Genomic DNA, 26,754 nt, shown 5'->3' on the forward strand with positions numbered 1-26,754 from the left:
AGTACAATTCGTTGCCAACTTCTGGTGGGAGCTTTTACAAGTGGCGGGCATTGAACAAGGATTAAGCTCCGCCTACCATCCCAAAAGCGATGGACAGTCGGAAAGAACTAATCAAGTGTTAGAACAGTTCCTCAGATGTTATATTAATTTCCAACAGGACAATTGGACTCAACTCCTTCATCTGGCTGAGTACGCCTATAACAACTCAACACAGCTCAACAGGAGAGACCCCGTTTAAAATTGTGCATGGATATGAGGGGCTGGCGTTCCCCTTCCTGACCCTGCCGGAATCCAAGTGCTCCGGGGACTTGGGAGAATGGTGGACCTCCCTCACCGAACAATGGACTGTAATTCAAAAAACTTTAACTAAAGCGAAAGCAGACTACAAAAAGTATGCTGATCGCCATTGTGTGGTGCAGTGGGAATTACACCCCAGGGACAAAGTATACGTTTCCACCAAGAACTTCAAAACAGAACAATCCAGTAAAAAACTGGGGTTAAAGTATCTGGGACCCTTCCCAATAAAAAGGGCGATCAATAATGTGACAGTAGAACTGGAATTGCCAAAGAATTTGCGCCAAGTACACCCTACTTTTCACATTAGCCTGCTCAAAAAGGCACCTCTCCCAGATGCTTGGCATCCTGAAAAGCCAGTGCCCCACCCAACAGTAATTGAAGACCAAGCACACTACGAAATAGAAGAAATTTTGGACTCCAAGCACAGGCACAACAAGATTTTCTACCTGGTCAGGTGGAAGGACTTTGAGGAGGGGTTTCGTGAGTGGGTGGAGGCTTCCCATGTCAATGCCCCTCGGCTAATTGCTAAATTTCATAAGCAGTATCCTGAGAAAGCAGGGGCTGGAGAGTGAAGGGGGGGTCTTAAGGGGGGCAGAATGTCAGAGTGTCAGTATTCTTGCCAGGTCTCTAGCCAGAGTCACGGCATTTTAACATGCTATAATCTGTAGTTGTTTAGCTTTCCTCCCTCTAGGCCCAGGTGGTACCCAGGTCGCATATATCCATGGGAGCGAAGAATCCTTATCAGCCCGTTCCGGCCAACGACCTTGATGTCCTTGGCTTCTCATGCCTTTGCAGACAGGACTAAAGGGGGAGGTTGGGAATGGGTGTTTGAAATGTTGTTACTTTCAGTTTATGTGTCATTCTCAACAAAGCTTTTGTTCAGCCAAGGCCTCATCAGCCTTTGGAGTATGGACACCTGTATCCTGAGCCTCGTCTTTCAATAAACCTTTTGGAATCAAGAAACCTTGTGCTTCTTGCAAGAGGGGGGGAGACGAACTCTGATAACTGGGATTCCATAGTCTGACACCACTTCAAGAAGTTTGTGGACATTTGTGGGGCAGACGTGTGGCTTTTCTTCATTTGTAGGATGTCCTCAATGAGGAGGACACAACTCTTACTTTACTTTTCTTGTTATGTGCGTTAAGTTGCCTCCAACCTATGGTGACATTCAAAATGGTGACATTCCTATGGTGACATTCAAAAGACATTCAAAATGTCCTATCCTTAACAGACTTGCTCAGATTTTGCAAACTAGAGGACATGGTTTCTTTTATTGAAGCAAGCCATCTTGTTTTGGGTCTTCTTCTTTTCCTTCTGCCTTCCACTTTTCCTAGCATTATTGACTTTTCCAGAGAATCTTGTCTTCTCATAATGTGACCAAAGTACGATAGCCTCAATTTTGTCATTTTGGCTTCTAGGGAGAATTCAGGTTTGATTTCATCTAGTACACATTTATTTGTCTTTAGCTGTATCTGCAAAATTCTCCTCCAGCACCACACTTCACACAAATCAATTTTCTTCCTGTCAGCTTTCACATCCATACCTAGTAATTGGAAATATGATTGTTTGGATTATCTTGGTCTTGGTCCCTAGGGTTTCCAAGTGCTGCCGGTGATGGGTAAGCTCCTGGGGGTTTGACTCCTTGCCTGCCAACCTACCAACAATTGGTGGTAGGTAGCAAGCCCCCTGGAAGTCACCCAATGCCAGCAGGCACCCCAGGAACATGTGTGGTGCACATGCTCCTGGGGGGAGGGTAATATTACATGGAAGTGGTAATATTACCCTCCCCGGAGAGAGATCATCATGCCAGTTGTGCAAGTGCTCCTGTGCTTTGTTTGGGGCCAATTTGTTACTTAAACTGCTCTTTTATTTGAATGGGGAATTAGCTTAGCAGTCCAGAACTAAGTTTAGCGCGGATCTAACCAATGTATACCAAGGTCCTTTTTCCAGAGACTCACGTGACAAAGAGGCAGACTACAATTATTCAATCAATAAGGTGTATTTTCTAATAGTGTGCCGTATGCCTGAACTTACACACACATACAAGATTACATACAAGAGCTAAGAAATACAGAGTAGAAAAATTAGAGACAGATGCATGAGCAGGAACCCCACGATGACAAGGGCATACTTACAATCCGTAGGCAGGTCAGAGATATGGCAGCGGCGTGGTTCAGTGCCAGCACCAGAACCACGGAAAGACAGCAAGGGGGCTGGAATAGGAATGGTGCGCGCACCATGGGGGCTGGGAGGCCAGCTTATATACTTTCAAATTACCCAGGGGCTGACGCCCCTTTCAGTGGTTCTCACGACTTAAATCAAAGGATTTGGGGCTATCGGAATAGCCTTGGTTGGACACTGTTTGAAGTCTGATTGATATTATGACACCTTTTGGGAGAGGGGACGGGGGAAGGAAGGAGGTCCGGGTGGTTTGCACGTTAACAGCGTTCATCCTGGTGCCATCAAGTCCGGAATGCAGAGGTTGCTTTGATGTGCGCTTGTTGATTGCCCTGGCTGACCGGTGATCAATCTTCATTCTGGATAGGTGTTAAGATATGCAGAGGAGAGTGGAGCTCTCTCGCTGTGTACGTGGTCAGCTCGCTTCTTCGAAATGGCTTCCCAAAGCAGGCATTTCCCCTCGGTTTCCTGGCTGCCTGAGAACATGATTGCTGGTTGGGCATGGATAGGGCTTACTAGCAGGCTGCCCGGTGGTGAAGGCAAGCTTGGCATTCAGCCTGTGGAAGGCTCCAGGTGGGGACTGGCCAGGGGGTGCCTAGTCAGGTTCACTGAAGATTTTCCCTGGCTAGCACCTCACTGCTAGCAGCTGGGGCCCAGCGTGAGGCAAGCTCTCATGGCAGGTGAGGAAGCAGCGTTTAAGACACAGTCCGTGGTTGGTAGCAGGGCAGAACCACAAGGGAAAGTCCAAATATAAGCTTGAGCAGGGCTGTGCCACACAAGGGTCCTGAAAGCAATTGTTCAGGAAACTGACACAGTCGATTCGGTTTCGTTTTCTCAGCCATGTCGGACGCTCCTCTTTGCGGGCTCGAGAGGAAGCGCCCGAGCACCCTGTCCGGGCGGCTGATCTGCGAAGATTAGCCCCCAAAACTCCCAGTGAGGGAGGCTGGGTCCGGGACGCTGCGGGAAGAGCCCCCCGGAATCAATGCGGGGGGGTTAATTGCCCGTTTGTCCCTACGGAGGCCGGCGGACATGCGCGGTGCCTCAAGTGCTGCCGGGCCATGGAAAACGGCAAAGAGCAGAATTAGGCGAGAGCCTGCAAGTAAGCGAATCCCTTCTGTTACTACAAGCGTACGTGAAGGAGTGGTGGGATCTGAAGCTAAGAAGGCTTGTTCTTCCCCTTTGCTGAGTTTCAGAATCCGGCTGGCGGTTCCCCCCCCCCTAAAATGGCAACAAAAAAACAAAGTCCTGCCCTGGGCAAGTCAGTTTCGGCTGCCCTAAAGGGAGAGTCGTTGGAGGAGGTAGTGCGGAGGGCGGTTGGTGAAGCTATAAAACCCTTTGTTGACAAACTGAATGAAACAGATCAAAGGGTGGGCTTAATTGAGAGCGAAGTGAAAACCATTAAGGAAGCAGCGGGGGGGGCAGAGAAGTCTGCTCAGGAAAGTGCGTCACTCGTGAAGGCTACGAATAAAGAGCTTAAACTGGTGGAGAATCAGCTGATCGGGCTACAAGTGGAACGAACACAGACAATTTTGCGTCTCCAGAATGTGAAAGAGGAGGAAAATGAGGATTTACGGGGTCTGGTCTCGGAACTATTGGCGACACCCGTGAGGGCAACTAAAGAAGAAGTAAAAAGCGCCATTTTGGAAGTCCGTCAGGCTACTTCAAAATATGCAATGAAGCGTCAGTTGCCTCGCGAGATCATCATTGATTTTTCATCTAAGAGGATCCGGGACACTATCCTATATAATTCATACAATGCGGATTTGGACTTTTTGGGTAATAAAGTTAAGATATTGAAAGACGTCCCATTTCTAGTTCGGAAAAGACGTTTTAAGTACAAAAAGTTCGCAGCTCTTCTGAGAGAACGTGGAATAAAGTACAAATGGTTATTTCCGGAAGGAATCTGGTTCAGTCACAAAGATCAAGCTTTCAAGTTATTATCAGAAGATCAACTAAGGGATTTTGAGGATAAAAATCCGGAATTTCAGTGCACCAAGCAAGACGAAAAGGAGAAGTCTGAGGGGGAGGGGGAGGAAATGAGCACTGCGGCTGCAGCTGCTCAGAGAGAATTGCGTCCGGGACCCAGGAGGGGAAGAAAAATTTAATTTGAATTTAAATTGTAATTTGCATTTAGTAAGGTCAACCACTCCATCAATATAACATAAAGCTTTAACTTTTGAATAATGACAGTATGAAGGGAAAACATTTTGTGTAGCATAGCTGTTGCATGTTGTAGTTGTTGTGGTTTTTTTCCTTCCTCCCCTTGTTCCCTTTTTTCCCTTTGTATTGTATTGTTAGTTAATGTAGTTAATAAAAATAAAAAAGTTAAAAAAAAAGGAAACTGACACAGTCTGTTGCAGCATCAGATATGAAACTGACACGTGTATTAGGGGCACACATGCAAGGCAATCTTTTAGTGTAGAACTCAGACACAGTTCGTGGCTGGCCTCAAGGCGGGGGGGGGGGCTGCTCGGTAACAAATGTTGACCCCAAATGGGCCGAATCAGACCCATGTGGAGTGCAGAAGTGCTTGCATGTCTGGAAATGACATCATCGTGCATGCATCAATGCCAGACACGCTGCCAGCATGAGGTAAATGTCAGTTCCCACCCCACTTCCTGCTGGGAGGGTAGAAGGACCTGGCAACCCTAAGTATTTGAAGAAGTTTGTTGTGACTTATGGAAGCTCATACCCTACCCCAAATTTTGTTAGTTTGATGGGCATTACTACTCTTTTCTACTACCACAAATGTCTTTAGTCTTATAGGTGCTTCTGGACTCTTGCTTTTTTCTACCACTACAAATTTTGTTAGTCTTATAGGTGCTGCTGGACTCTCATTCTTTTCTACTGCTACAGACAAACACGGCTGCCCATTTTAATCTGTCTGGCAACCCTAAGACATCCTTAAGGATCTTTTCTAGTTCCCTCAAGGCTGCTCTTCCAATTCTCAAATCTTCTTCTGATTTCTTCATTGCAGCCTCCCTTCTGGTTGATGAATGAGCCAAAGATTAGAAAATCTTGAACCATTTCTCATCAACTTTAAAATGTTGTAAAGATTTCCAGCCTGCAAGGGTATGCGAGATCTCCCAGACTTGGCTTCAGCCTGCTGGAAGCCAATGGGGCTTTCTGCCCCTGTGGAGCTTGCCAGAGCCCTTCGCCTCGTCCCCTCACGAGACGCTCTCCAGGCTGCAGACGGCGGGCGGAGCCCATTCCATCTCTTTCCCCCCACCATCGCTTCACGGTTCCCCCATCTCGGTGTCTCCCAGCCCCGGGGAGCCTGTCTCCTTTCTCTGCCCCCACAACGTACAGGTTTCAAATAAAGCGCGCGCTGTCGTCCGGCGGGCGTCCTTTCTGAGGCAGCAAAAGAGAACAAACAGCGAAGTAATGAGGGATAGGGTGCGAGAAGAACCCGCCCTTTCCCTGGTCCATCCGGGTCCTTCCCCGTCCTCCTCCCTCACTTTTCTTCTCTAGTCCAAAGCATAAACCGTGTGTGTGTGTGAGATGGTGGTTGGGGAGGGTGTGCTTTACGCATGCGCCTGCCCGTCCCCCTCATTTCTTGACTGTTGGGGGAAAGCACGCGCACCTCCGTTCAAAACACACACACACACACACCTATCAGCTCGGCGCGCTCGCGCCCGCGCGCCCCAGGCTGAGGCGCAGCCGTTTGGGGAGGAGAAGGGACGGAGGCGGCGCCTGCGTGTGGAGCCCCTAGGGGTGGCAGGGCAGGGAGAGCGGCGAGGAGTAAACTGAGGCACAGCCTTGGCGAGAGGAGGGGGAGGCTGGCGGATTGGGAGTCCTAGTCTGTGGGAGGGGGCTGCCCCGCTGACTGTGGGGCGGCCAACCGACGGCCAACGCTGGATTTGTAGGCAATTTTAACCCCCCCCCTTCCCTTGCACTGTTTTTGAGCAAGGAGGGTCCTGCCTCCTCCCCCCCCCCCCCGCTTTGTGGTATTTGGTGGCGCTCTTTCTTAAAAACAGCCCCTTTCGCCTCTCAGACTCCCCCCCCCCTCCAAGATGGGTTGCACCCTGAGCGCGGAGGACAAGGCGGCGGTGGAGAGGAGCAAAATGATCGACAGGAACCTGCGGGAGGATGGCGAGAAGGCGGCCAGGGAGGTCAAGCTGCTCCTCTTGGGTAAGTTACCCTCTTGCTTTCTCCTGGCTGCCATTCCCTGCCCTCTCCCCTTCATTTCTTCCCCAGGGCTGCAATGCACCCCCCTGTGCAGCATTGCCAGGGTTTCAGAGAACCACAGCCGTGGATGGGCTCAAGCTCTTCTCTGGAATAACTTCCACTCTAATGGGTCTGCCCCCCCCCTCCATTTCTTTCTCAGGGCTTTAATGCACCCTCCTGGTTTTCTCATCTGTGCCACATTACCAGGGTTTCAATGAACAACAGCCATGGACTCAAGCCCTTCTCTGGAATAACCTCTGCTTCAAAAGGCCTGCTCCCCCCTTCCTCTCCATTTCTTTCCCAGGGCTGTAATGCACCCCTCTGTGCAGCATTACCAGGGTTTCAGTGAGCCACAGTCATGGGGCCGAGTGCTTCTCCTCCCTGCCCCCCCTCTCCATTTCTACCCCAGGGCTGTAATGCAACCCCCTCCCCTGCAGTGTGTCTCTTTCTGCAGCATTACCTGGGTTTTGATGAACCACATCCATGGGCTAAAGCCCTGGTAGGCTTCTCTGGAATAAACTTCCACTTTAAAGGGTCGTCCCCCCCCCCCCCGCTATTACTCACATCCATTGAAAGGAGAAAGGGGGAGGAATCTGCTTGTCTCCTCTTTTAGTGTTGTATAGGCATAAAGGCATTTTTGTGTGTGGCGGGGAGGCTGCATTTTCAGGCACTGTATTGTACCCCTATACTGCAGCGTGTTGTGTTGGGTCTCTGTTGTTTGTCTGATTGTTCACATGCACTGTGGTCAGTTTCTCCCTTGGTGGCTCCAAGGATTGTGTTGGCAAAACCGTAACTTCACAGCTGCATTGGTGAAATACTGGAGACATGAGGGCTGCCGTCATGCGCATGCTTACTTGGATGCGTGTCCTGTTGAGCTCAATGGGACTTACTGTCAAGAAATAGGACTGGAATTTGTGTAGGATCAGTCTGTAACTTAGAAAAAATGGATGGGTGATATTAGGGTAAGAAATGTCATACAGTTGCTAGATTTTCATTTGAAAAATGAAAATGAAAAATGAAAAACTCATCCATACAGGATGAGTGGGATTCATGATAGTAGGGAAATCATTGCAAATGAAGTAAAATCTGGAAAACTAGCAGGCACATCCTGCACTGTTAAAATCATTTTGTGGCATATAATCTGGAAGTGCAGATTTCTTATCCATATGACTTTTATATACTTTCATTTTTCTCAGTCCATACAGCTGGTGTAGCATAGTGGTTAGAGTGTTGAGCTAGTGTCTAGGAGAACCCGGTTCAAATCTGCACTCTGCCATAGAAGCTCACTGCATGAGCTTTGAACAAATCTCTCTGCCTAACTTCCCTCCCAGGGTTGTTGTGAAGATAAAATGGGGAAGGGGAGAATGATACTTCAAGCCATTGGGGTGACAGGTAGGGTATAAATGAAGTAAATATATCTAATGCAGTAGTTTGTGCTACACACTAAGGGGTTATTAGACTTGAATCTTGCTGTTTTACTGCAGACCACCATGGCTACCCACTTGAAAATATCTGTTGACAACATTTCAGGATCACTTCACAGTGATTATTTTCCTTTACAGATATTCTGTAGTAGAAATCAGTGCAAATCATATGTGACAAATATGCATATAGTTATTTAGCGAGGAATAGGCATAATTTGTTCACTCAGCTTTTACGTAAATTTAGACATCAGTGTTTAATCCATAATATTCCAGTGTGTCTTTGGGAGAGGGGGTTAAAGATTTAGTTTGTTGTGATTTTTTCCATTTAAAATATAATTGTACAAGCTGTCAACATATGGACAGAAAAAAATCTCTGTTGAGACATCCCCAAAACCATTTCTTGACTTGATTTACTACTACTCACTAACAGAGCCCCTGGATTCCTGAGTGACTCCTTAATCAGGGAGTATTAATTCCTGCTTTTCACTTTGGCTGCAATTGTTTGCATTTTTATGATGGTACTTTCATGATTTTGCAATTATGATAATAAAACCCCCAAGAAATTGTTAGGCAAAGAGAGGGGTAGTAATTCCATTCCAGCCAGGTAAAAGAAACTTGTTAAGAATGTGTCCTCAAATGTGTTCTAATTAAGAATGCCTTTCTAGTGAACAGGAAGTAATTGGTTAAGCATGGAGAAACAGAGACTATGCAGTAACAGTCATATCTGCTATGAATTTAAAAGGGCAGCCGCAGAGAGTAGCAAGCTCTTTGCTGAGCAGGATTTTTTCCCCCTAGTAGACCACGTTAAGATCCTTTCCCTAGGGCAGTGTATCACCAGATTTTTATGTGGCTTTATGAAGTGGTGTGATCATTTCAGTTCTGCTTGCAGCTGATGATGGAAGGGTGGAAGCATCCTATGTGCCTATTTTGCAGTGTGAACATACCTTGTCTTACACAGAAGTGATACTTGTATTGCAAAAACCTCACAAATAAAGTGGCTGCTACAGTCAGTTATTATACATGTCAACAGAGAAGCAGGTCCCATTACAGTGTAGTTATGCATTGAACTGTAAGCTCTTGTTTGTGTACAAGTAACTCTGGTGTTAAATCAGAAAGGAGTCTTGTACTGCCTTAAAGGCTAACAAATATATTGATGAACAATGCTGATCATGTTTACTTATACATCATCCTCACAGAGTTCAGGGCAACTTACTTTGAGGCAGCCAAATTGTGTATATTACCACAAGATGCCTTTTTTTGTTTTGCTGTTGCATACCTACCAGACTGGAATTTATAACTTTTGAGTAAACCTGTGTAGAATTGACCTGAGCATCTCTTAAAACTAGTGTGGGTTAAAATTTTGCAATCACTCACTCTGGTTTTGAGAGATGTATACTACAAGCCTATGCAAGTTTACTCAAAAGTCATTCACTCAAGTGGGGTAGGTACGTTAGGTACGTGGGGGAAAGTGTTGTCAAATCATAGCTGATTTATAGCAACCCCTGCTAGGATTTTCAAGGCAGGAGACTAACAGAGGTGCTTTGCCATTGCTTGCCTCAGAATAGCAATCCTTGGCTTCCTTGTAGGTCTCCCATCCAGCTTGGTGTAGGACTCTAATCTGGAGAATCAGGTTTGATTTCTCACTCCTCCACTTGAAGCCAGCTGGGTGACCTTGGGTCAGTCACAGCTTCTAGCTCTCTCAGCCCCACCCACCTCACAGGGTGTTTTGTTGTGGGGATAATAATGACATACTTTGTAAACCGCTCTGAGTGGGTGTTAAGTCATCTTGAAGGGCGGTATATAAATCGAATGTTGTTGTTGTTGTTGTTGTTGTTGTTACTAACTAAGGCTGGCCCTGCTTAGCTTCTGAGATCAGGCTTCACTGGGCTATCCAGGTCAGGGCATTTTAGGTAGAGATAGGTAGAATATAATATTCCATCGCAGACTTGGTTATGTCTGACAACTTTTTTAAAGATTTCAGAAGAGAAATTTTATTCTGGAGGTTGTTCTATCTTCTTTAAAATGAAGAAATTTGGAAATCATACTTGTATCACAGAAATATTCAGAAGTTTTTGGTAATCAAAAGGAGTGTTTGTGTGTTGATGGATTACATTGAATAGTTGAGATACATTTAGCTATGATGTCATCCACCAACTACTATAGTTTATCTTCCTTATTGATCTGTTCTATTGATCGTGTGTGCATGCTTGTTTTTCCTTTAATGATAAATTTATCTTAAAGCTGAACATTTGAAATGCTTGGATTGAAAACATTGCTGTTTCTTTGTTAATGAACTGGCAATTGTACAGCATAAGTGAGTGAATCAAATTCCTGCAGATTCTGTCCTGGCCAAGCTAAAAATCTTATTCACCAGTATTTACTCTGTGATAATTAAAATGTTTGGATTTGTATACATGCTACTTTGCTATCTAGTTCCCAAAGTGCTTCATGAGCAATCTGATGAAGTCCCATGAAACAATAAAATAAAAAAGCAATCATTAAATTTTCAGCCAAACTTGCAATAAAGCAGCATTTACCTAAATATTATTCTCTTTTTCTTTTGCATTAGGTTCAGTAAATGACAATCAGAATAAAAGTCCAGTGGCACTTTTAAAGGCGAACAGCATTTATTCAGGCATAAGCGTCCATGAGTCACAGCTCACTGCTTCTTTAGAGGCATTGGTTTAGACGTTTTTAAGAATAATTATAAGCATTTATATTTGTTCTTTATTACTAAACCATGGGCCTTCTCCCTCTGATATGGTCAATGTTGATTTCCCCATATTGCAGATGGAACTATTAATACCAATTCAGGGTTGAGCTTTTAATTTAGTGTTTTGCTACTGTTTGGTCTGGAAAGGGTTTATGAATTTTCCTCTCTTTTTGTTTGAGACCACTTGAGAGAATGCTGTGGACACAGTTTACAAACACTCCAATTCATCTCTGTTAAAATTTCAAACTCTTTTAAATGATCTCATCATTGGATTTCCCCCTTCCTCCAAGAGTTGAGCATTTTTCAGAGTACTGTGAACTCCTGTTGTTTGGGCTGGTTTGAAGTAAGCCAGCAGAGGGATGGTCTATTAGTCCTTTAAATTGGATTTAAGTATAATTTTAATCAAATTCATCTTCTAAATCTAATATTACATGTGAGTTGACTGAGTGGAGATAGTGCAGAGTATAAACATTTTTTCTCATGAAAGTTTCCCTTTTTAATGTTTTTATTACGATAGATTATCTAGTGGAAGGTTAGGTCAGAATTGTGTGTGAATTGTGCTTTTATGCTTGCTTTCTGGTATTTCTGTAATCTCAGAGAAAAATATTTTACTCAATGCATTCTGCAAAAAAAGTCCTATAGATTTACATGCTGTAATGACCAAGGGTGTGATCCAAGTCAGGTTTCATTGAGCCTGTGGAAATTAATGTGCTTAAGTATGATTTACTCTGTTCAGATGTGCCCTATAGTAATAAAATGAGTAAAAATAAATAGGAAAATTTCAGAATAATGTGTCATCTTCACTTATTTGCAGTTTTGCTTTATTAATACACCAGTTGTATTTGAGTGTAATGGGCACACTCTCTGTGATGAATATGTACTTGTACCATTTACCTATTACACTGGGGTAGTGGTGGTGGAGAGTGCCTTTAAGTCAGAGTTGACTTATGGCGACCCCTGGTGGGGTTTTCATGGCAAGAGACCTACAGAGGTGGTTTACCATTGCCTGCCTCTGCAGCCCTCATCTTCATTGGAGGTCTCCCATACAATTACTGACCAAGGCTGACCTTGCTTAGCATCTGAGATCGGATGAGATCAGGCTCACCTGTACTATCTTTTTGGGGGTTATCCAACTGCACAAGTATAACATTACCTAGTTAATGTTGCAATTTTCTTTGATTTGTCCATTTCCCCCCATTTTAAATATCAAAAATGTTACACTAAATGCAGTACACAAAAACATCCACCATGCCGTTCAAGGTATGGAGAACACTTGCCATCCAGAGTGTGTAAAACATGTGTTTAATTTTTGTTTTAATCAAAAGCTGGAAGAGCAAACATATATGATCAGTTACAGAATCCTAAATTGCGTTGTTCTAAGCAGCACTTTAAAGGAGCTGAAACTATTTCTGTAGTTTTCAGGCATTCCCTCCCCTCACCCTTTCCCACTAAATTTATCCATATGTTCTCTTTCAGTTTTCTGAAAAGGAGGAGGTCTTAACTGGAAATTTAACAGTATGAGAAGTTCAAATTATAGTGAACGGAGCACATGAAGTTGCCTTACACTGCGTTAGGCCCTTTGCTCAGGAGAGTCATCAGTATTGTCTACTCTGAATGGCAGCACCTCTCCAGGGTCTCAGGTGGTGCTCTTTTGCATCACCAACAATATGATCCTTAACTGGAGATTACAGACATCAAACCAGGGACCTTCTGCATGTCAAGTCAATGCTTTACCACTGAGCTATGCCCCCTCCCATCGAAGTACAAGTGCAATTCAATCGGACCTTAAAGCTTACTTGTTCTGTCAGTAAAGCTTCTTGATTTTGACTAAGGAACATTAGGATGTTTATATTATTGTTTTTGAAAGTATATGAATGTAAAGGAGACTCAGGTCTGTTGTCAAAATTTCATTGATGATATTAAATGGAAATGTGTTGTTTGTTAAAATGCCAATGGTCCCTGAAGGGAGAAAAACTCGTGACTGTACATGAAATGAATGGGCTTAAGCTGGAGTAATTCTGTATAGAGTTGCATTTTAAGATAGTTGTTTGGATATAAAGATAAACTAACAGTGTTTTTTAAGCAGAGTTATGTCCTTCTGAGTCCATTGAGATCGATGACCTTAGAAGAGTATATCGCTGCTTCGGATTGTGCTGCACAGTGACAAGAAAGCTGCCAAACTAAAAACTCTGCAAGAACAAAGAAATATTCCTGTTTCAGATCAGGGTAAAATGAAGAAGACTGAATGAGCTTGAAAAACATTGTACAGAGCAGCCATTTTATGTTATATAGGTACATGTTTTCATGCTAAAGCTGCAGCTTAGAGGCTTGTTTTTATCTTTGGTCATGTTTCAGAAAACATGTGTACTTATATAATATATGATTGCTTCAACTCACCATCATTACCCACTTCAAAAAGTTACACAGAAGCTTTGGTTAATGTTTCTGCTGACAAACTACAGAACCAGCATTATGAGGCGTTCAGTGAGGAGGGGCACAGCAGGTTTCTGTTTCTGTTGTATTAATTACCGTGAATAGAAAGCCACAGTTACATATGCACTGGCTTTATGCGTTTGAAAGTTAACATGATATTGGTTCCTTCCTCTTTTGGAGGAATGACTGCTGTGATTTTTTTCAAATTGCTGGGGTTTCGAGTTTCTACTGTTTTACTTTTAACCTAAAAGAAAAATCAATATTTTGCAAGGATCGTGTGAGAAGGCCTATATAACACTGATATATTAGCAAATACGACTTTTCCAAAATGATCATAACACATTACTGTGGAAGGCCAATGCTAGATGGATAAGCTTTTTGCTGTTGGAAATTCAAAATAGTCTACCAAGGCATCCAGTTTAGAAGGTTGCAGTGACCAGGAAAATGTACCTCCATATCCAGTGACATCATAACCCAGTTTGGCTATCCCTTTTGACATAGGAGGTCTCAAGTTCTGGTTGCAAATTACTCCTCTAAGCCATGCCTCAGGGGTGCATTGCTACCAGTGTTCTAATTTAAGTATTTTAGATATAGAGTCTCTCTACATGAGACATCTCACACGTGAAGAACATGTGTTGGGAGATGCAGTAGTAGCCGGGAAGGGTAGTTTAAAAAGACAAAGAGTCAGTGGCAGGGCAAAGGCTTTGCTATACGCTGGAGCTGTGTGAAGGGGCTGTGAAATACCAGAAGGGAAACTTCAGCCCATTATAACCTTTCCATGTCCAAGCCTGGCTCTGGAAGACAGCTCCAGCCCATTTCCATTCCTCACTGCCCTCTGGTTGCAGTCACACACAGTTTTAGACTGGAAAGGTGAAATTGACAGAACCTTCTGGGAGGAAAAGATGAAACTAACCAACTCTCTGAGGAGCGATCTCTGCTGGCTCTGTTTCTTTAAACTATGTTTCCCAGCACTAACATTGCGACGCTTTACACTTGACAAACACGTGTTGAGGCATCTCATGTAGAGAGACTCATAGTCTTGCCCTCTGGAATAGCAGAGAAGTATTTGCCCTCCTCTGTGAGACAGCCCTTCATGTATTTGAAGAATGCAATCATGTTCCCCCTTGCTCTTCTCCAGATTAAATATTTGCAGTTTCTTCTACCTTAGGACTTGTTTTCCAGAACCCCTGCCATGATCATTGCCTTCCTCCAAACCAATTTTTGTACATCCTTCTTAAAAGTGTAGCCCCCCAGAACTGGATCCACTATTCTTCAGGAGAACTTTGTTGAATGAGAAACTTTGTTTATGAATGGGAAACAGCTGTCATCTTATGTCATATTTCTCAGTCTGGAATTAGTGTAAGCAGTGACAGTGATGTAAGGATTCACAGGTTATTTGGGAGGACGTGGTGACACAACTACTAGTGCCTTGCTTCTTGCATGTGCTGAGCTGATGTAAGTGCAGAAAGAAGCTGTATTGTAGATTCTTCTTATGTGACTTGGTCCTTCAAGTAAGAAGTTGACATGATGAAGCAGCTCCTCTATTCATGAGTCAAGAAGATTGGTAAGAAAGAGGTGATAGTTGTGTGAATCTTGGTGGAGCAGTTAGTTGGAAAAATGCCTTGTGTGGATGGATTTACAATCCTTCCACCAGAGGGCAGGTTTGTTGATTGAAGATATGCTGATTAGCATTGCTTCTGGAGTTTTAGGTGATAGCTGTGGACTAGGGAATTTTTAACCAGCTTCTGTTGGTACTTTGCCAGTTGCATACGCTACTAGAAGATACAGCTACTATCACCCACATGTTGATGATTTCCAGATTAGAGTACATGTGGTTGCCCTTGAAGGTGATCCAGAATCTTAAATTGGTATAGAATATGGCCTTAAGGACACACTGGTGCATTCGGACTTCAGGGAGAATGAGAATAAACAATGTTTACCACAGGGTCATTACCCCTGTGGGCACTGTGCGCTCACAGTTAATGTGACTGCTATCAAAAATCCTAGGACAGGGAGAGTTCTGTATTCCAATTTTTTTCCCACTTGTGTTACCTCCAATGCAATTTATATTATCGAATGTAAGTGTGGGTTACAATATGTGGGAAGCACATCACGTCCAGTCAAGTAAGGATACAGAAACATCTCTCAAAAATAAGATCATGGAAGCTCCATTGGTACAACACTTCAATCATTTACATCATCAGGAACATGATTTTAGTTTCTCAGTATTACAGGTAGTTGATACCAGAACTAGTGTAGCCACATACACATTACTATTGCGTGCTGAAGCAGAGTAGATTTTCAGACTAGGTAGTCTTACCCCCACAGGACTAAATAATGAAATAGACTTTTCATCTTTTTTATAAATGTATTGTAACATTGAGTTATACATTTGGACAATATTTCTTCAAAGCCATTTGTGTATGCTTTACAGGACTGAATAATGAAATTGACTTCTTATTTTGATGGTGAAATTGTGATACACATTTGGATAATGTCTCTTTAAGCCATCTGTGAATGCTTTAATGGGGAATGGTGTATATAACGTGTCTACCTCTAATTACTGTATGACCATAGGAAGATACTCACCAATACTTGTTAGCAGGGCTTTTTTTCAGCTGGAACGCGGTGGAACGGAGTTCCGGAACCTCTTGAAAACGGTCACGTGGCTGGAGGCCCCGCCCCCTGATCTCCAAACAGAGGGGAGTTTAGATTGCTCTCCGTGTGGCACAGAGGGCAATCTAAACTCCCTTCTGTCTGGAGATCAGGGGGCAGGGCCTCTAGCCATGTGACCATTTTCGCGGAGGGTGATTTAAACTTTTAAAAACTCCCCGTTTGTTCCAGCTGACCCAAAGTGACGCCATTGACCCTGGGAGCATGTGTGCACTTTGTGCGTGCACATGTGGTACCAGGGGCACCACCTCCTGCCAAGAGTTGCCCCCTGTGCTGGCAACCCACAGAGTTCCACCACTTCTTTTCCCAGAAAAAAAGCCCTGCTTGTTAGGATTTTGTTAAGAAGGAACGTGTAAGTAATTTCTGTACTTTTGACTTTTATATTATATTTAATAACTTTGTATGGGGTCTATTGTTTGAAAAGATATATAAATGTAAATTTATATCACTGTATTTATAGCATTGGTACATATAGGAGAATCTGTAATGTTTGAAACGGTAGTAATATAATGTTATAAGTTCTTGCACTTACAGCACTTGCACTTTGTTAAAAATAAAAAAATATATTTGTTTGGGTCTCTTAGAACTAGTTGGGTTCTTCTGGTTGTATTGCTCTAGCAAGGGACTCTCCTTTTTGGTTGCTTATAGAATATGGCTGCCGATTGATGGAGGTGAGATGGCATGTTTATTTCCTGCTTATTTTGAAACGGCTATATTAGCTTTCAATTTGGTTTCACGTTTCCAACTTAAAGTGCAAGTTTGAACCTTTAAAACTCTAAGCAGCATGGATCCTATTTAGGGGTGTGCAAGGAAAAAACTTTCGGCTTTCTTGTTTCGGCATTAGCCGAAACAAGAATCTCTATCATTAAAGCCGAAAGCCGAAACAAGAATCTCTTTCGGCTTTCTTTCGGCTTTCTTTCGGCTTTCTTTCGGCTTTTTCTATGGGAAAATGCCTCCGTCTTCCAGGACGCCTGGAGGAGGCATTTTCCCACCGAATAAGCCCAAAATTGGTGGGGACCTTCCTCTAACCCTTCTCTAACAACCACCCAAGTTTCAGACAGATTGGACTTTGGGGGGCCATGTTATGGCCCCCCAAAGCAGGTCCCCCCATCCTCCCATAAGAAAGCGAAGGAGCAGCATATTGTTAGCATGCTGCTGCTAATCTTTCGTCATTATTTCCTATGGGGAAAAATGAAGAAGCAGGCTTCCTTTGCCAGGGGTGGCATTTTGCATGCAAAATGCCCCCTTACCCTCAGGGGCCCTTCTCCCACCCCTCCTCCCACCCCCCACCAAGGCTCAGCCTGCTCCCACTTGGGGGGGGCATTTCATGGCCTCCCCAAGTAGGTCCCCTCAGCCCCCAAAGTCCACCCCTCACAGCCCCACACAAACCCAATTCCCCCCCAGCTGCCACACACAGACCCAAATCCCCCCAGTAGCCCCTCACAGACCCAAATCAACCCCCACCTGCCCCACACCCACCATAACCCCAGGAACAGGCTGGCCTGCCCTCCCCTTTTGGGAACCCCTCAACTCTCTTTCCGAGGGCAATTCCGCACAGACCAGGGGTGCCACAATGGTGGCAGTGCCAAATCGTCCCTGGGAAAGAGCACCTGCCCTGGCACACAGACAACCACCCCCCCTGACCCCCCCCCCACCACCTGCAGAGAAGGCTGGCCAGCCTGCCCCATTGTTCCCTATGCTGGGAACCAACCTCCCATCAAAGAAGGGAACACACACACAATGATTAAGTTTAAAAAACCTTTATTTTATAATTTTCAAATTACAAGTGGTCAACAAATCACAACATATTACACTTATTGTCCCTCACAGCACAACACAACACAATTAACTACACATCAGAGAATCTTAAAAACAATTTTTCTTTTGAAATGGACAATCTGTAAAGTTTTGAACATTTCCACAGGTTACATAGTAAGCGGGCACAACAGGGCATGGAAACAGAAGCCCACACTAGACAAGATGATCATAACTACCAGCCTAATACAACTCTCCCTCCATAAAACGACTTAATGGGGGGGGAACCACTGCAACAAAATCCCCCCCCAACCCTCTGGGGCCCTTCTCCCACCCTTCCTCCCACCCCCCACCAAGGCTCAGCCTGCTCCCACTTGGGGGGGGCATTTCATGGCCTCCCCAAGTAGGTGCTCTGCTCTCATCTCTACCACTGACAGCTGGGGGAGGCTTGTCTTGCCAGGGGTGGCATTTTGCATGCCAAATGCCACCCTTACCCTCAGGGGCCCTTCTCCCACCCTTCCTACCACCCCCCACCACATGCATTCCTTGACAATCAAGAAATCTGGAGTTAACTATAATGTGCATGTCAGTCCCTCAAAGACAGAAGCAATATGGAGGTAATGACCCATTTGATTTCCACAACCTCAGACACAATTTGGGATCCGTTTCCCCTTGGTGGGGGATCCCCCACTCTCACCTATCACCCCCTGTCACTGCTTACCTGGCTGGAAGGGGGAAAGTCAGGGAATGAGCCTTCAAGGTATGCTCCTGGGGCTGCTGCCGTGATGTCACTGATGTCATCTGGCTGCCCTGAGAGTATTCCTGTGCTTTGCAGTGGGCTGATTTGGGCCCTACAGGCCAAAGCAGGATCACTTGTGGCCCAAATCTGCCTGCTGTGAATTGTGCGTGCTCCCCAGCCTTGTGTGATGATCACATCACTTCCTAGAACAGACATCATCATGCCAGAGCATTGCCATGAAATGATCATGCGTGTGTGAACAGTCCCTAAGTATCCTGTAGGCTTCAGTGATGGATGGTATAGTATGTCAGTAATGTTTTCACACACATTAGAGAGAGAGAGAGAGACAGAGAAGGGGGGGGAGGCACTGAACCTAGATTATTTCTTCTATTTTACTGTCCCCTTCCAAAGCCAGGGTGGCATTGGCACAATGCCCCCCTCCCCCCGGCCAGAGCCTTAGTAACAGTATGCATTGACAGGCCCATGCATCATAGTCCTTTTTGAGACCCAGCCAAGTTGTGTGCCTTTTGGAGAAAAATGTTCAAGTTGCTGGTGGGGGTATGAACAATTTTTAGATATCCACTGTAGTGCAATGGCTAGAGTGTTGGTCTAGAATCTGGCAGACTGATTCTGTGCCTTGTAGGCTTGATGTTGATGGATGTTCTTGGCTCAGCCTAAGTAAACAATTGTGTTGTGTTTTCCAGAGGCAGTCTAGGTGATTTTGGGGCCCTGGACAAATGTTCTGGACGGGGCCCAGAACCAGTGCCGCCCCACCACTGGCTCCTTGCCAAGGCCAAGCAATTTGGTCACCTAGGCCCCAGATAGAGTGGGCTGGAGTGCGTTGTTTCCTTCCTCCCCCCCCACCCCCTCCAACAACTAAGAAGGCCATCGGTGGATGTAGTCACTCCCAATGTGAGGCATGGAGCAGCTGTCTATTGTTAGCCTGGTTGTGATGAGGGTGAAACAAATCAAGGGAGAACAGCAATGTGTAAACCACTATAGGTTCCCATGGGGGAGAAAACCGGGGCATAAGATAAACCTTTAATTTGGTGGGGAGGGGGTATATACATTTTATGTGTATGTGTCTGTATGTTTTATGCATTCAAATCACTTATGGTGTACTTTAGAATTATTGAGCTCCAAAATATCCCAAAAACCTTGTCCATGTATTGCAAACCGAAGTCAATCTACCACATCTAGGGTATTCTTCTTTTCCCTACTGCCTTCAATTTTTCCTAGCATTATTGTCTTTTCTAGTGAACCTTGTCTTCTCATGATGTGACATAAGCACTATCATCAATTGATATCTTCAAGGGAGAAAGCAGGCCTGATTTGGTCTGGATGCCACTTACATGTCTTTTTCGGAGTCCATGGTACATGTAAATTGAAACTTTCTTCCCACTTAACAGTATGAATGCGTTTTCTTCCTATGAGCTTTGTCTAAATTTTACTGTACTGATACTGCTCATTTGGCCAAAAGGCCTGCCCTTGAGCAATGCCACATTAAATACTTCATAATAAAAATATGTTTTTAAAACCATTTAAAAGTGTCTTTAAGTGCCATACGCTGATTTAAAAAACATAAGCTAAATGTTTGGGTACACAACCAGATATGTGAATGACTGAAATGCAGCCCAATCCCACTGCTACTTAAAATCCATTTTTGATGGAGGTCTGGATTGTCTTACATTGGTGTCATTGGGCTTGGAATCAGGAACCTGGAAGTGTTCCATGGGGGCTACAACTTTCATGCCAAGGCTAAGAGGGTGGGAACGGGATCTCTCTGGGGTGGCAAACTCTGGCCTTGGAAGTTACTGGCAATTTGGGGGTGGGACTTGTGGAAAGGGAAATCTGAGTAGGGATCTCCCCCAGAATCCATGGTCCACATTTGCCCTCTAAAGAGATTGCCCTTGGAAGCAGCCAGTTTCTCTGTAGGGAACTACTCTCTCTAACCTGAACTCAAGCCCAACCAGGAGTTTGGCAGCCCTAGGAAAATTTCTGAAAAAGATGGCAAAGGAGGGCCAGCAACTGATAGAGGCATGGAAGCCCACACCAGGACAGTAGCAGGGGCCTACTTGGGCACAAAGGACGACCAGTGCTCTCATCCCCCATAGTCCACTCCTTACAGCCCCACACAAACCCAGTTCCCCCACCCCAGCTGCCACACACAGACCCAAATCCTCCACTCAGCCCCTCTCAGAACCAAAACCACCCTCAGCTGCCCCACACCCAGTACCCCAGGAACAGGCTGGCCAGCCTGCCCCATTGTTCCCTATGCTGGGAACCAACCTCCCATCAAAGAAGGGAACACAGACACACAATCATTGTTTAAAAAAAACTTTATTTTATCATTTTCAAATTACAAGTGGTCAACAAATCACACAACATATTACACTTATTGTCCCTCACAGCACAACACAACACAATTAACTACACATCAGAGAATCTTAAAAACAATTTTTCTTTTGAAATGGACAAACAGTAAAGTTTTGAACATTTCCACAGGTTACATAGTGAGCGGGCACAACAGGGCATGGAAACAGAAGCCCACACTAGACAAGATGATCATAACTACCAGCCTAATACAACTCTCCCTCCATAAAACGACTTAATGGGGGGCAACCACTGCAACAGGGTCCAGCAGAACCTATGTCATTTCCTGTGGCTGTGCTTTCAGTTCAGACACAAAAAGCTGAACTGGGCACTTCCAAGGCACTGGACAATGGTATTTCTGGAGCAGTTCTGCAGAGGTCTCCCCCCACCCCCACACCAGCCTCAGAATTTACCTGGGAACATCTGCGAGAGATCATCATTGGCCGGTGCCCATCCACCACTCTTCCCGCATCCCCCAATGCGGCTCCGCGAGGTAGTCCCTGACCATCGCCTCCGCCGGATCCTCTCTCACGGTCCTCACGACCCCAGAGGGGACGAGGGCCCACCGGAGCATCTCCATCTCCATCGGCACTCCGGTGGTGGCCGCGGGGGGGCCTGCGCAGAGGGGGCGTCAGAGGGACCCGCACGGCAGGGCCCCTCTTGCGTCCCCCCTGTCGACAGGCGTCCCCTCTTGGCCTGCCTGCGCCTCACCCAAGAGCAGAGCCCGTCTCTGGCTTGGGTGAGGTTCCCGTCCCGCTCGGCGAAAGTGCCCTTTATGCGCGGGTCACACACGGTCGCCAACATGTATGACTCTTCCTTAGTGAGAGGAGTTAGCCTGGCAGCTATGCCCTGCTGCAGCCTTCTCACTAATGCGCGCACCGCTGGAACAAGGTCAGCACGGGGCGCGACCCGGTCTGCAAAGATGGCCAGATTCCTCTGGAGCGTGTGCACCAGGGGAATGACCAGACCGAGGGTCGCCGTGTCTGACGAGACCGCCACAGTGAAGTCCTTGAAGGGCTTCAGGACCTCCACTGTCTGGGTGATGGTGAGCCAATCCTCCCGGCTGAACTCACCCACCTGACTCGCACCGCGGTTCTCGGAGAGCCACGCGTGGAGTGCGGCCTGCTGCTCCACCAAGCGCTCAAGCATGGCGCAGGTGGAGTTCCAGCGAGTGCTAACGTCAGTGATCAGAGCGTGCTCTGGCACACCTGTCCTGACCTGTGTCTGGCGCAGTTCGTGCGTGGCCTTCACGCTGCGCGAGAAGTGACCCGTGAGCCTCCGACATTTCTGGATAAGTAACTGGAGTTCACGGGTCCGGGTATCCACGGGTTCCTTCGAGGAGCCCAACCCCAGCGCATCTCTCACCACTAGGTGAAGCTTGTGAGCGGCACAGTAGACGCTCTCTCGGCTCACTAGATGCGCCGCTGCCCTCATGTTCTTGCCACCGTCCGTCACCATGCATCCCACGGTGGCGGGTCCCTGGCCTATCCACTCGTCCAACTGTCTCCTTAAGGTGGCAGCGATGTTCTCCGCCGTGTGGGACACGTCGAGCACCTCGGCGTGAAGCAAGGCCTTGCAGTAGCCGGCCTGGCGGTCTCCCATCCTTCCCTGTCTAGCTGTGCTAGGCACCTCCCCCCGGCCCCCACCCAGAACCGACTCGGGTTCCCACCAGTGTGCAGTAAGCGAGAGGTACGCTTGCTGCACACTTGGGCAGGTCCAGATGTCGGATGTGAAGTGCACAGTTCTCCCGGCAACCCAGGACAGCTGTGCCTTCACATGATCCCTGGCAGCCCTGTAAAACGAGGGCACCACCGATCTGCTCAACGACGTGCGAGCAGGGACGGCGTACCAGGGAAAGCAATCTCGGAGCAGCCCTGAGAAGCCGAAGTCTTCAACTACGGAATACGGTTGTCCATCCACTGCTATCATATTGACGATGTGGCGCGTGATGCGCCTGCTCGCCCTCCGGATCCCCTCTCTGGGCACACTAGCGCCCTGCATACCAAGCATCTCCGGGAGAGAGGCTTGGCATCCCTTTCCTGCAGGTACCCTTAGGGGGAGAGCACCAGAGGAGCCTGCCTCCTTCTGGCTAGCTGGCGGCCGTGCGGCGCCACTCGAACCCTCCTCCCGAAGAAGCACCGCCTGGTGGTGCCTCTTCATATGGTACCTCATCCCAGACGTGGAGAGATGCCGCACATCTTTGCCACGGCTGACGCGCTGCCTACAATGCAGGCACAGGGCTGCTCGGGGATCCTCCGCTGTCTGGAAGTGCTTCCAGATTTCGGAGGAAAAGGGCATCCCACGCTTCCAAGGAGAAGCGCTTTCTGGATCACCCTGAGGCACCTCCTGTGAGGTGCTCTGGCCGGACACACCGTGTCCCACTCTCGGCCGGGCAGGTGGGGATGGACGAGGCTGAAGGGGCAGAGATGTGGGCTCTTCCACCACAGTCTCTGCCTCTTCCTCCCGCATCCTCTCCTCCTGCACAGCCGCGAGAGGCCTGCTGCTGGCCTCAGAGGAAACTGGGGTGGACCGCCCCAGGGGGGGTCTCACGGGCAGTTCCTCCAACATCCTCCGGGTTCCTGGGGTGATCGTGAGGGATGGAAAAGTCACATGCCCCACGTCCATCCCAGGGGACACCACATGCTGCCCCTCCTCCAGCAGCTGGCTCGCAACCACTGGAGGAGGAGGAGCCTCAGCAGCAGGCCCCCGCCCAGTGCCAGCCCCTGCCTCATGCACCCGGGTTGGGGGTGGCCCTCCAGCAGCTGCCTCAGGAAAGAGAGTCTTGCGAACCCTCTTCCTGTCACCAGAAGCCAGGCTGGTGAACGGCAGCAGCACAGGGGAGGGCCTCCTCCGCTCAGATGGGGGGGCTGCCGCAGCAGTCCCCCTCCCCCTCCCCTCCTCCCGTCTAGATTTCTCCCTAGCCTTTCCCCCGGGGACCCTCTCTGCTTTCCTCTCTGACATACTTTCCCCTCCCGAAATCTACCCTAACTAATCAGAAAAGATTTGGAAAACAAAGGTCAACTTTGTTTTCAAGACCTAACTAACCTGCTCTAAATCTGTGCTTCTAGTGGCTCTGTGACTTGGAGATGAACAATCAAGTGCCTTTTTAAGCAACCCTATTTATGTCAGGGAACCTGAGCCTGCCAATCAGCTGAATTCCTCTGGAATTGAGCTGGCCCTAAACCCCAATAACAGAGGTGACTAAGCCTTAAACACTCACACACTAGTATGCCCGGGCCGGCCTGGCACCACCACGGGTGCCAGAGATGGGCAGTGGAACCCTAGTTATGGGGGCACTAATGGGAAGCCTATTGACAGCTATTACAAATTTTTTTATATATATATATAGAATTCAAACCTAACACTCACTCACTAATGCTTTCCCTGCTGAGTCCCTATTTAGTTTTTTTAAAAAAACTAGGCTTGGTTTCCCTAATAATTATGTTGAGGGCAATTATCCACTGATCACCTACTAACTGGCCTACCTACCTAAGAGACACTATTTAGCGGGACCAATGTATCTGTGGTATGTCGGTGTGGGGTGTGGATGTGGTGTTTTGAAGATGAGCCTCCCCCCTCCCAAGCTAGCAAGAACCCACCCCCAAGCCCACCCAAATATGAACCCGGACTCGCTCACTAACACCAGTCCTGCAGTCCAGCAATGTTCAGGCGGTCTTGCAGCTGGTCCTCCTCTCCTCCGCGATGCTGTCAAGAAAATTGGAAATGTTAACAGAGTCAACAACACACGCCGCACACGCAACCCCCAAAATTCAAGGCCCCGTTGCACAAGCCAAGTCAGCCCCCCCCCCTGAAAGGCTAGGGCCAACCAGCAGCAAAACAAAACACATCCACCCAGCAGAGCTTCTGGCCTGTGCAGGCCAAAAGCTGGCACACTCATTTTTTAGTCCTGTGAAACATTAGTTCAAGCCCACCCCACACTCAAACTTGACAAATGAAACATGAAAGAAAGCAGGCACTGCAATCAATGCTGGCCCCCCCCTAACCCCCAAACAATGTCCTCTTGCCCAACCAGAAAATGCCCACCTAGCCCAAGCCATAAAGACTGAGCCAAAGCATATGCTCGCAGGTAGGCACAGCAGCAGACATAAGCTCAAAAAACAAATTTTACAACAACCCTACCAGTCCACCACTACAGATGTCCAGCAATGTTGATCCTCCATGCAGAGATCTGCAGGCCGATGTCCACCAAGTGCAGTCCAGTCCAGAAGAGGTCCACCAACGATAAACAACCTGATTGTGAAGCAAAACAGTGAGTGCCAGGCCAGCAAACGGGAAGGGTTACCAAAGCCAGAGCAGCAGGCCTGTAAGTGGGCCGCAGGCTGGCACAGTTGTTCAGGACGGAGCCTGTTGGAAAGCCTTGGAAGCAGGGGGCCAGACACAGGAAAAAAAGCCCACACCATTCCAGTTTGTGAAACACAACTGTGAGTGCCAGGCCAGCAACCAAAAAGGGTTACCTTAGCCAAAGCAGCATACCTGTGTGTGGGCCACAGGCTGGCACAGTTGATCAGGACGGAGCCTGTTGGGAAGCCTTGGAAGCAGGGGACCAGACACAGGAAAAAAGCCCACACCATTCCAGTTTGTGAAGCAAAACAGTGTGTGCTAGGCCAGCAACCAAAAAGGGTTACCAAAGCCAGAGCAACAGACCTGTGTGTGGGCCGCAGGCTGGCACAGTTGATCAGGACGGAGCCTGTTGGGAAGCCTTGGAAGCAGGGGACCAGACACAGGAAAAAAGCCCACACCATTCCAGTTTGTGAAGCAAAACAGTGAGTGCCAGGCCAGCAACCAAAAAGGGTTACCAAAGCCAGAGCAACAGACCTGTGTGTGGGCCGCAGGCTGGCACAGTTGATCAGGACGGAGCCTGTTGGGAAGCCTTGGAAGCAGGGGACCAGACACAGGAAAAAAGCCCACACCATTCCAGTTTGTGAAGCAAAACAGTGAGTGCCAGGCCAGCAACCAAAAAGGGTTACCAAAGCCAGAGCAACAGACCTGTGTGTGGGCTGCAGGCTGGCACAGTTGATCAGGACGGAGCCTGTTGGGAAGCCTTGGAAGCAGGGGACCAGACACAGGAAAAAAGCCCACACCATTCCAGTTTGTGAAGCAAAACAGTGAGTGCCAGGCCAGCAACCAAAAAGGGTTACCAAAGCCAGAGCAACAGACCTGTGTGTGGGCCGCAGGCTGGCACAGTTGATCAGGACGGAGCCTGTTGGGAAGCCTTGGAAGCAGGGGGCCAGACACAGGAAAAAAGCCCACACCATTCCAGTTTGTGAAGCAAAACAGTGAGTGCCAGGCCAGCAACCAAAAAGGGTTACCAAAGCCAGAGCAACAGACCTGTGTGTGGGCCGCAGGCTGGCACAGTTGATCAGGACGGAGCCTGTTGGGAATCCTTGCAAGCAGGGGACCAGACACAGGAAAAAAGCCCACACCATTCCAGTTTGTGAAGCAAAACAGTGAGTGCCAGGCCAGCAACCAAAAAGGGTTACCAAAGCCAGAGCAACAGACCTGTGTGTGGGCCACAGGCTGGCACAGTTGTTCAGGACGGAGCCTGTTGGGAATCCTTGCAAGCAGGGGACCAGACACAGGAAAAAAGCCCACACCATTCCAGTTTGTGAAGCAAAACTGTGAGTGCCAGGCCAGCAACCAAAAAGGGTTACCTTAGCCAAAGCAGCATACCTGTGTGTGGGCCACAGGCTGGCACAGTTGATCAGGACGGAGCCTGTTGGGAATCCTTGCAAGCAGGGGACCAGACACAGAAAAACAAGCCACACCATTCCAGATTGTGAAGCATAACTGTGAGAGCCAGCCAGAAGAAAGGCACCAAATACACCCAGCAGAGCTTCTGGCCTGTGTAGGCCCAAAGCTGGCACACTCTTGTTTTAATCTTAAAACAGTAGATCAAGCTTAAAGAAGGCAAGCACAACAACCAATGCTGAACCCCCCCCCCCCACCATCAAACATTGTCTGCCCAACCTGTCCCCCAGGCC

At 47.3% G+C, this 26,754-nt stretch overlaps 1 protein-coding gene across 1 annotated transcript in view; it reads left to right on the plus strand.

The window, feature by feature from the left end:
- Nucleotides 1-6,084: 6,084 nt before the first annotated feature.
- GNAI1 (G protein subunit alpha i1) overlaps nucleotides 6,085-26,754 on the plus strand; it is a 66,167-nt gene continuing 45,497 nt past the window's right edge. The window contains exon 1 of the mRNA XM_054988138.1: nucleotides 6,085-6,606. Within this exon, the coding sequence (XP_054844113.1) occupies nucleotides 6,489-6,606 (118 nt within the window). The 5' untranslated portion in view covers nucleotides 6,085-6,488. The remainder of the gene's footprint in view (nucleotides 6,607-26,754) is intronic.

This window comes from Eublepharis macularius, chromosome 9 (assembly GCF_028583425.1).
Source record: "Eublepharis macularius isolate TG4126 chromosome 9, MPM_Emac_v1.0, whole genome shotgun sequence".
In the NCBI taxonomy this organism is placed as follows: Eukaryota; Metazoa; Chordata; class Lepidosauria; order Squamata; family Eublepharidae; genus Eublepharis; species Eublepharis macularius.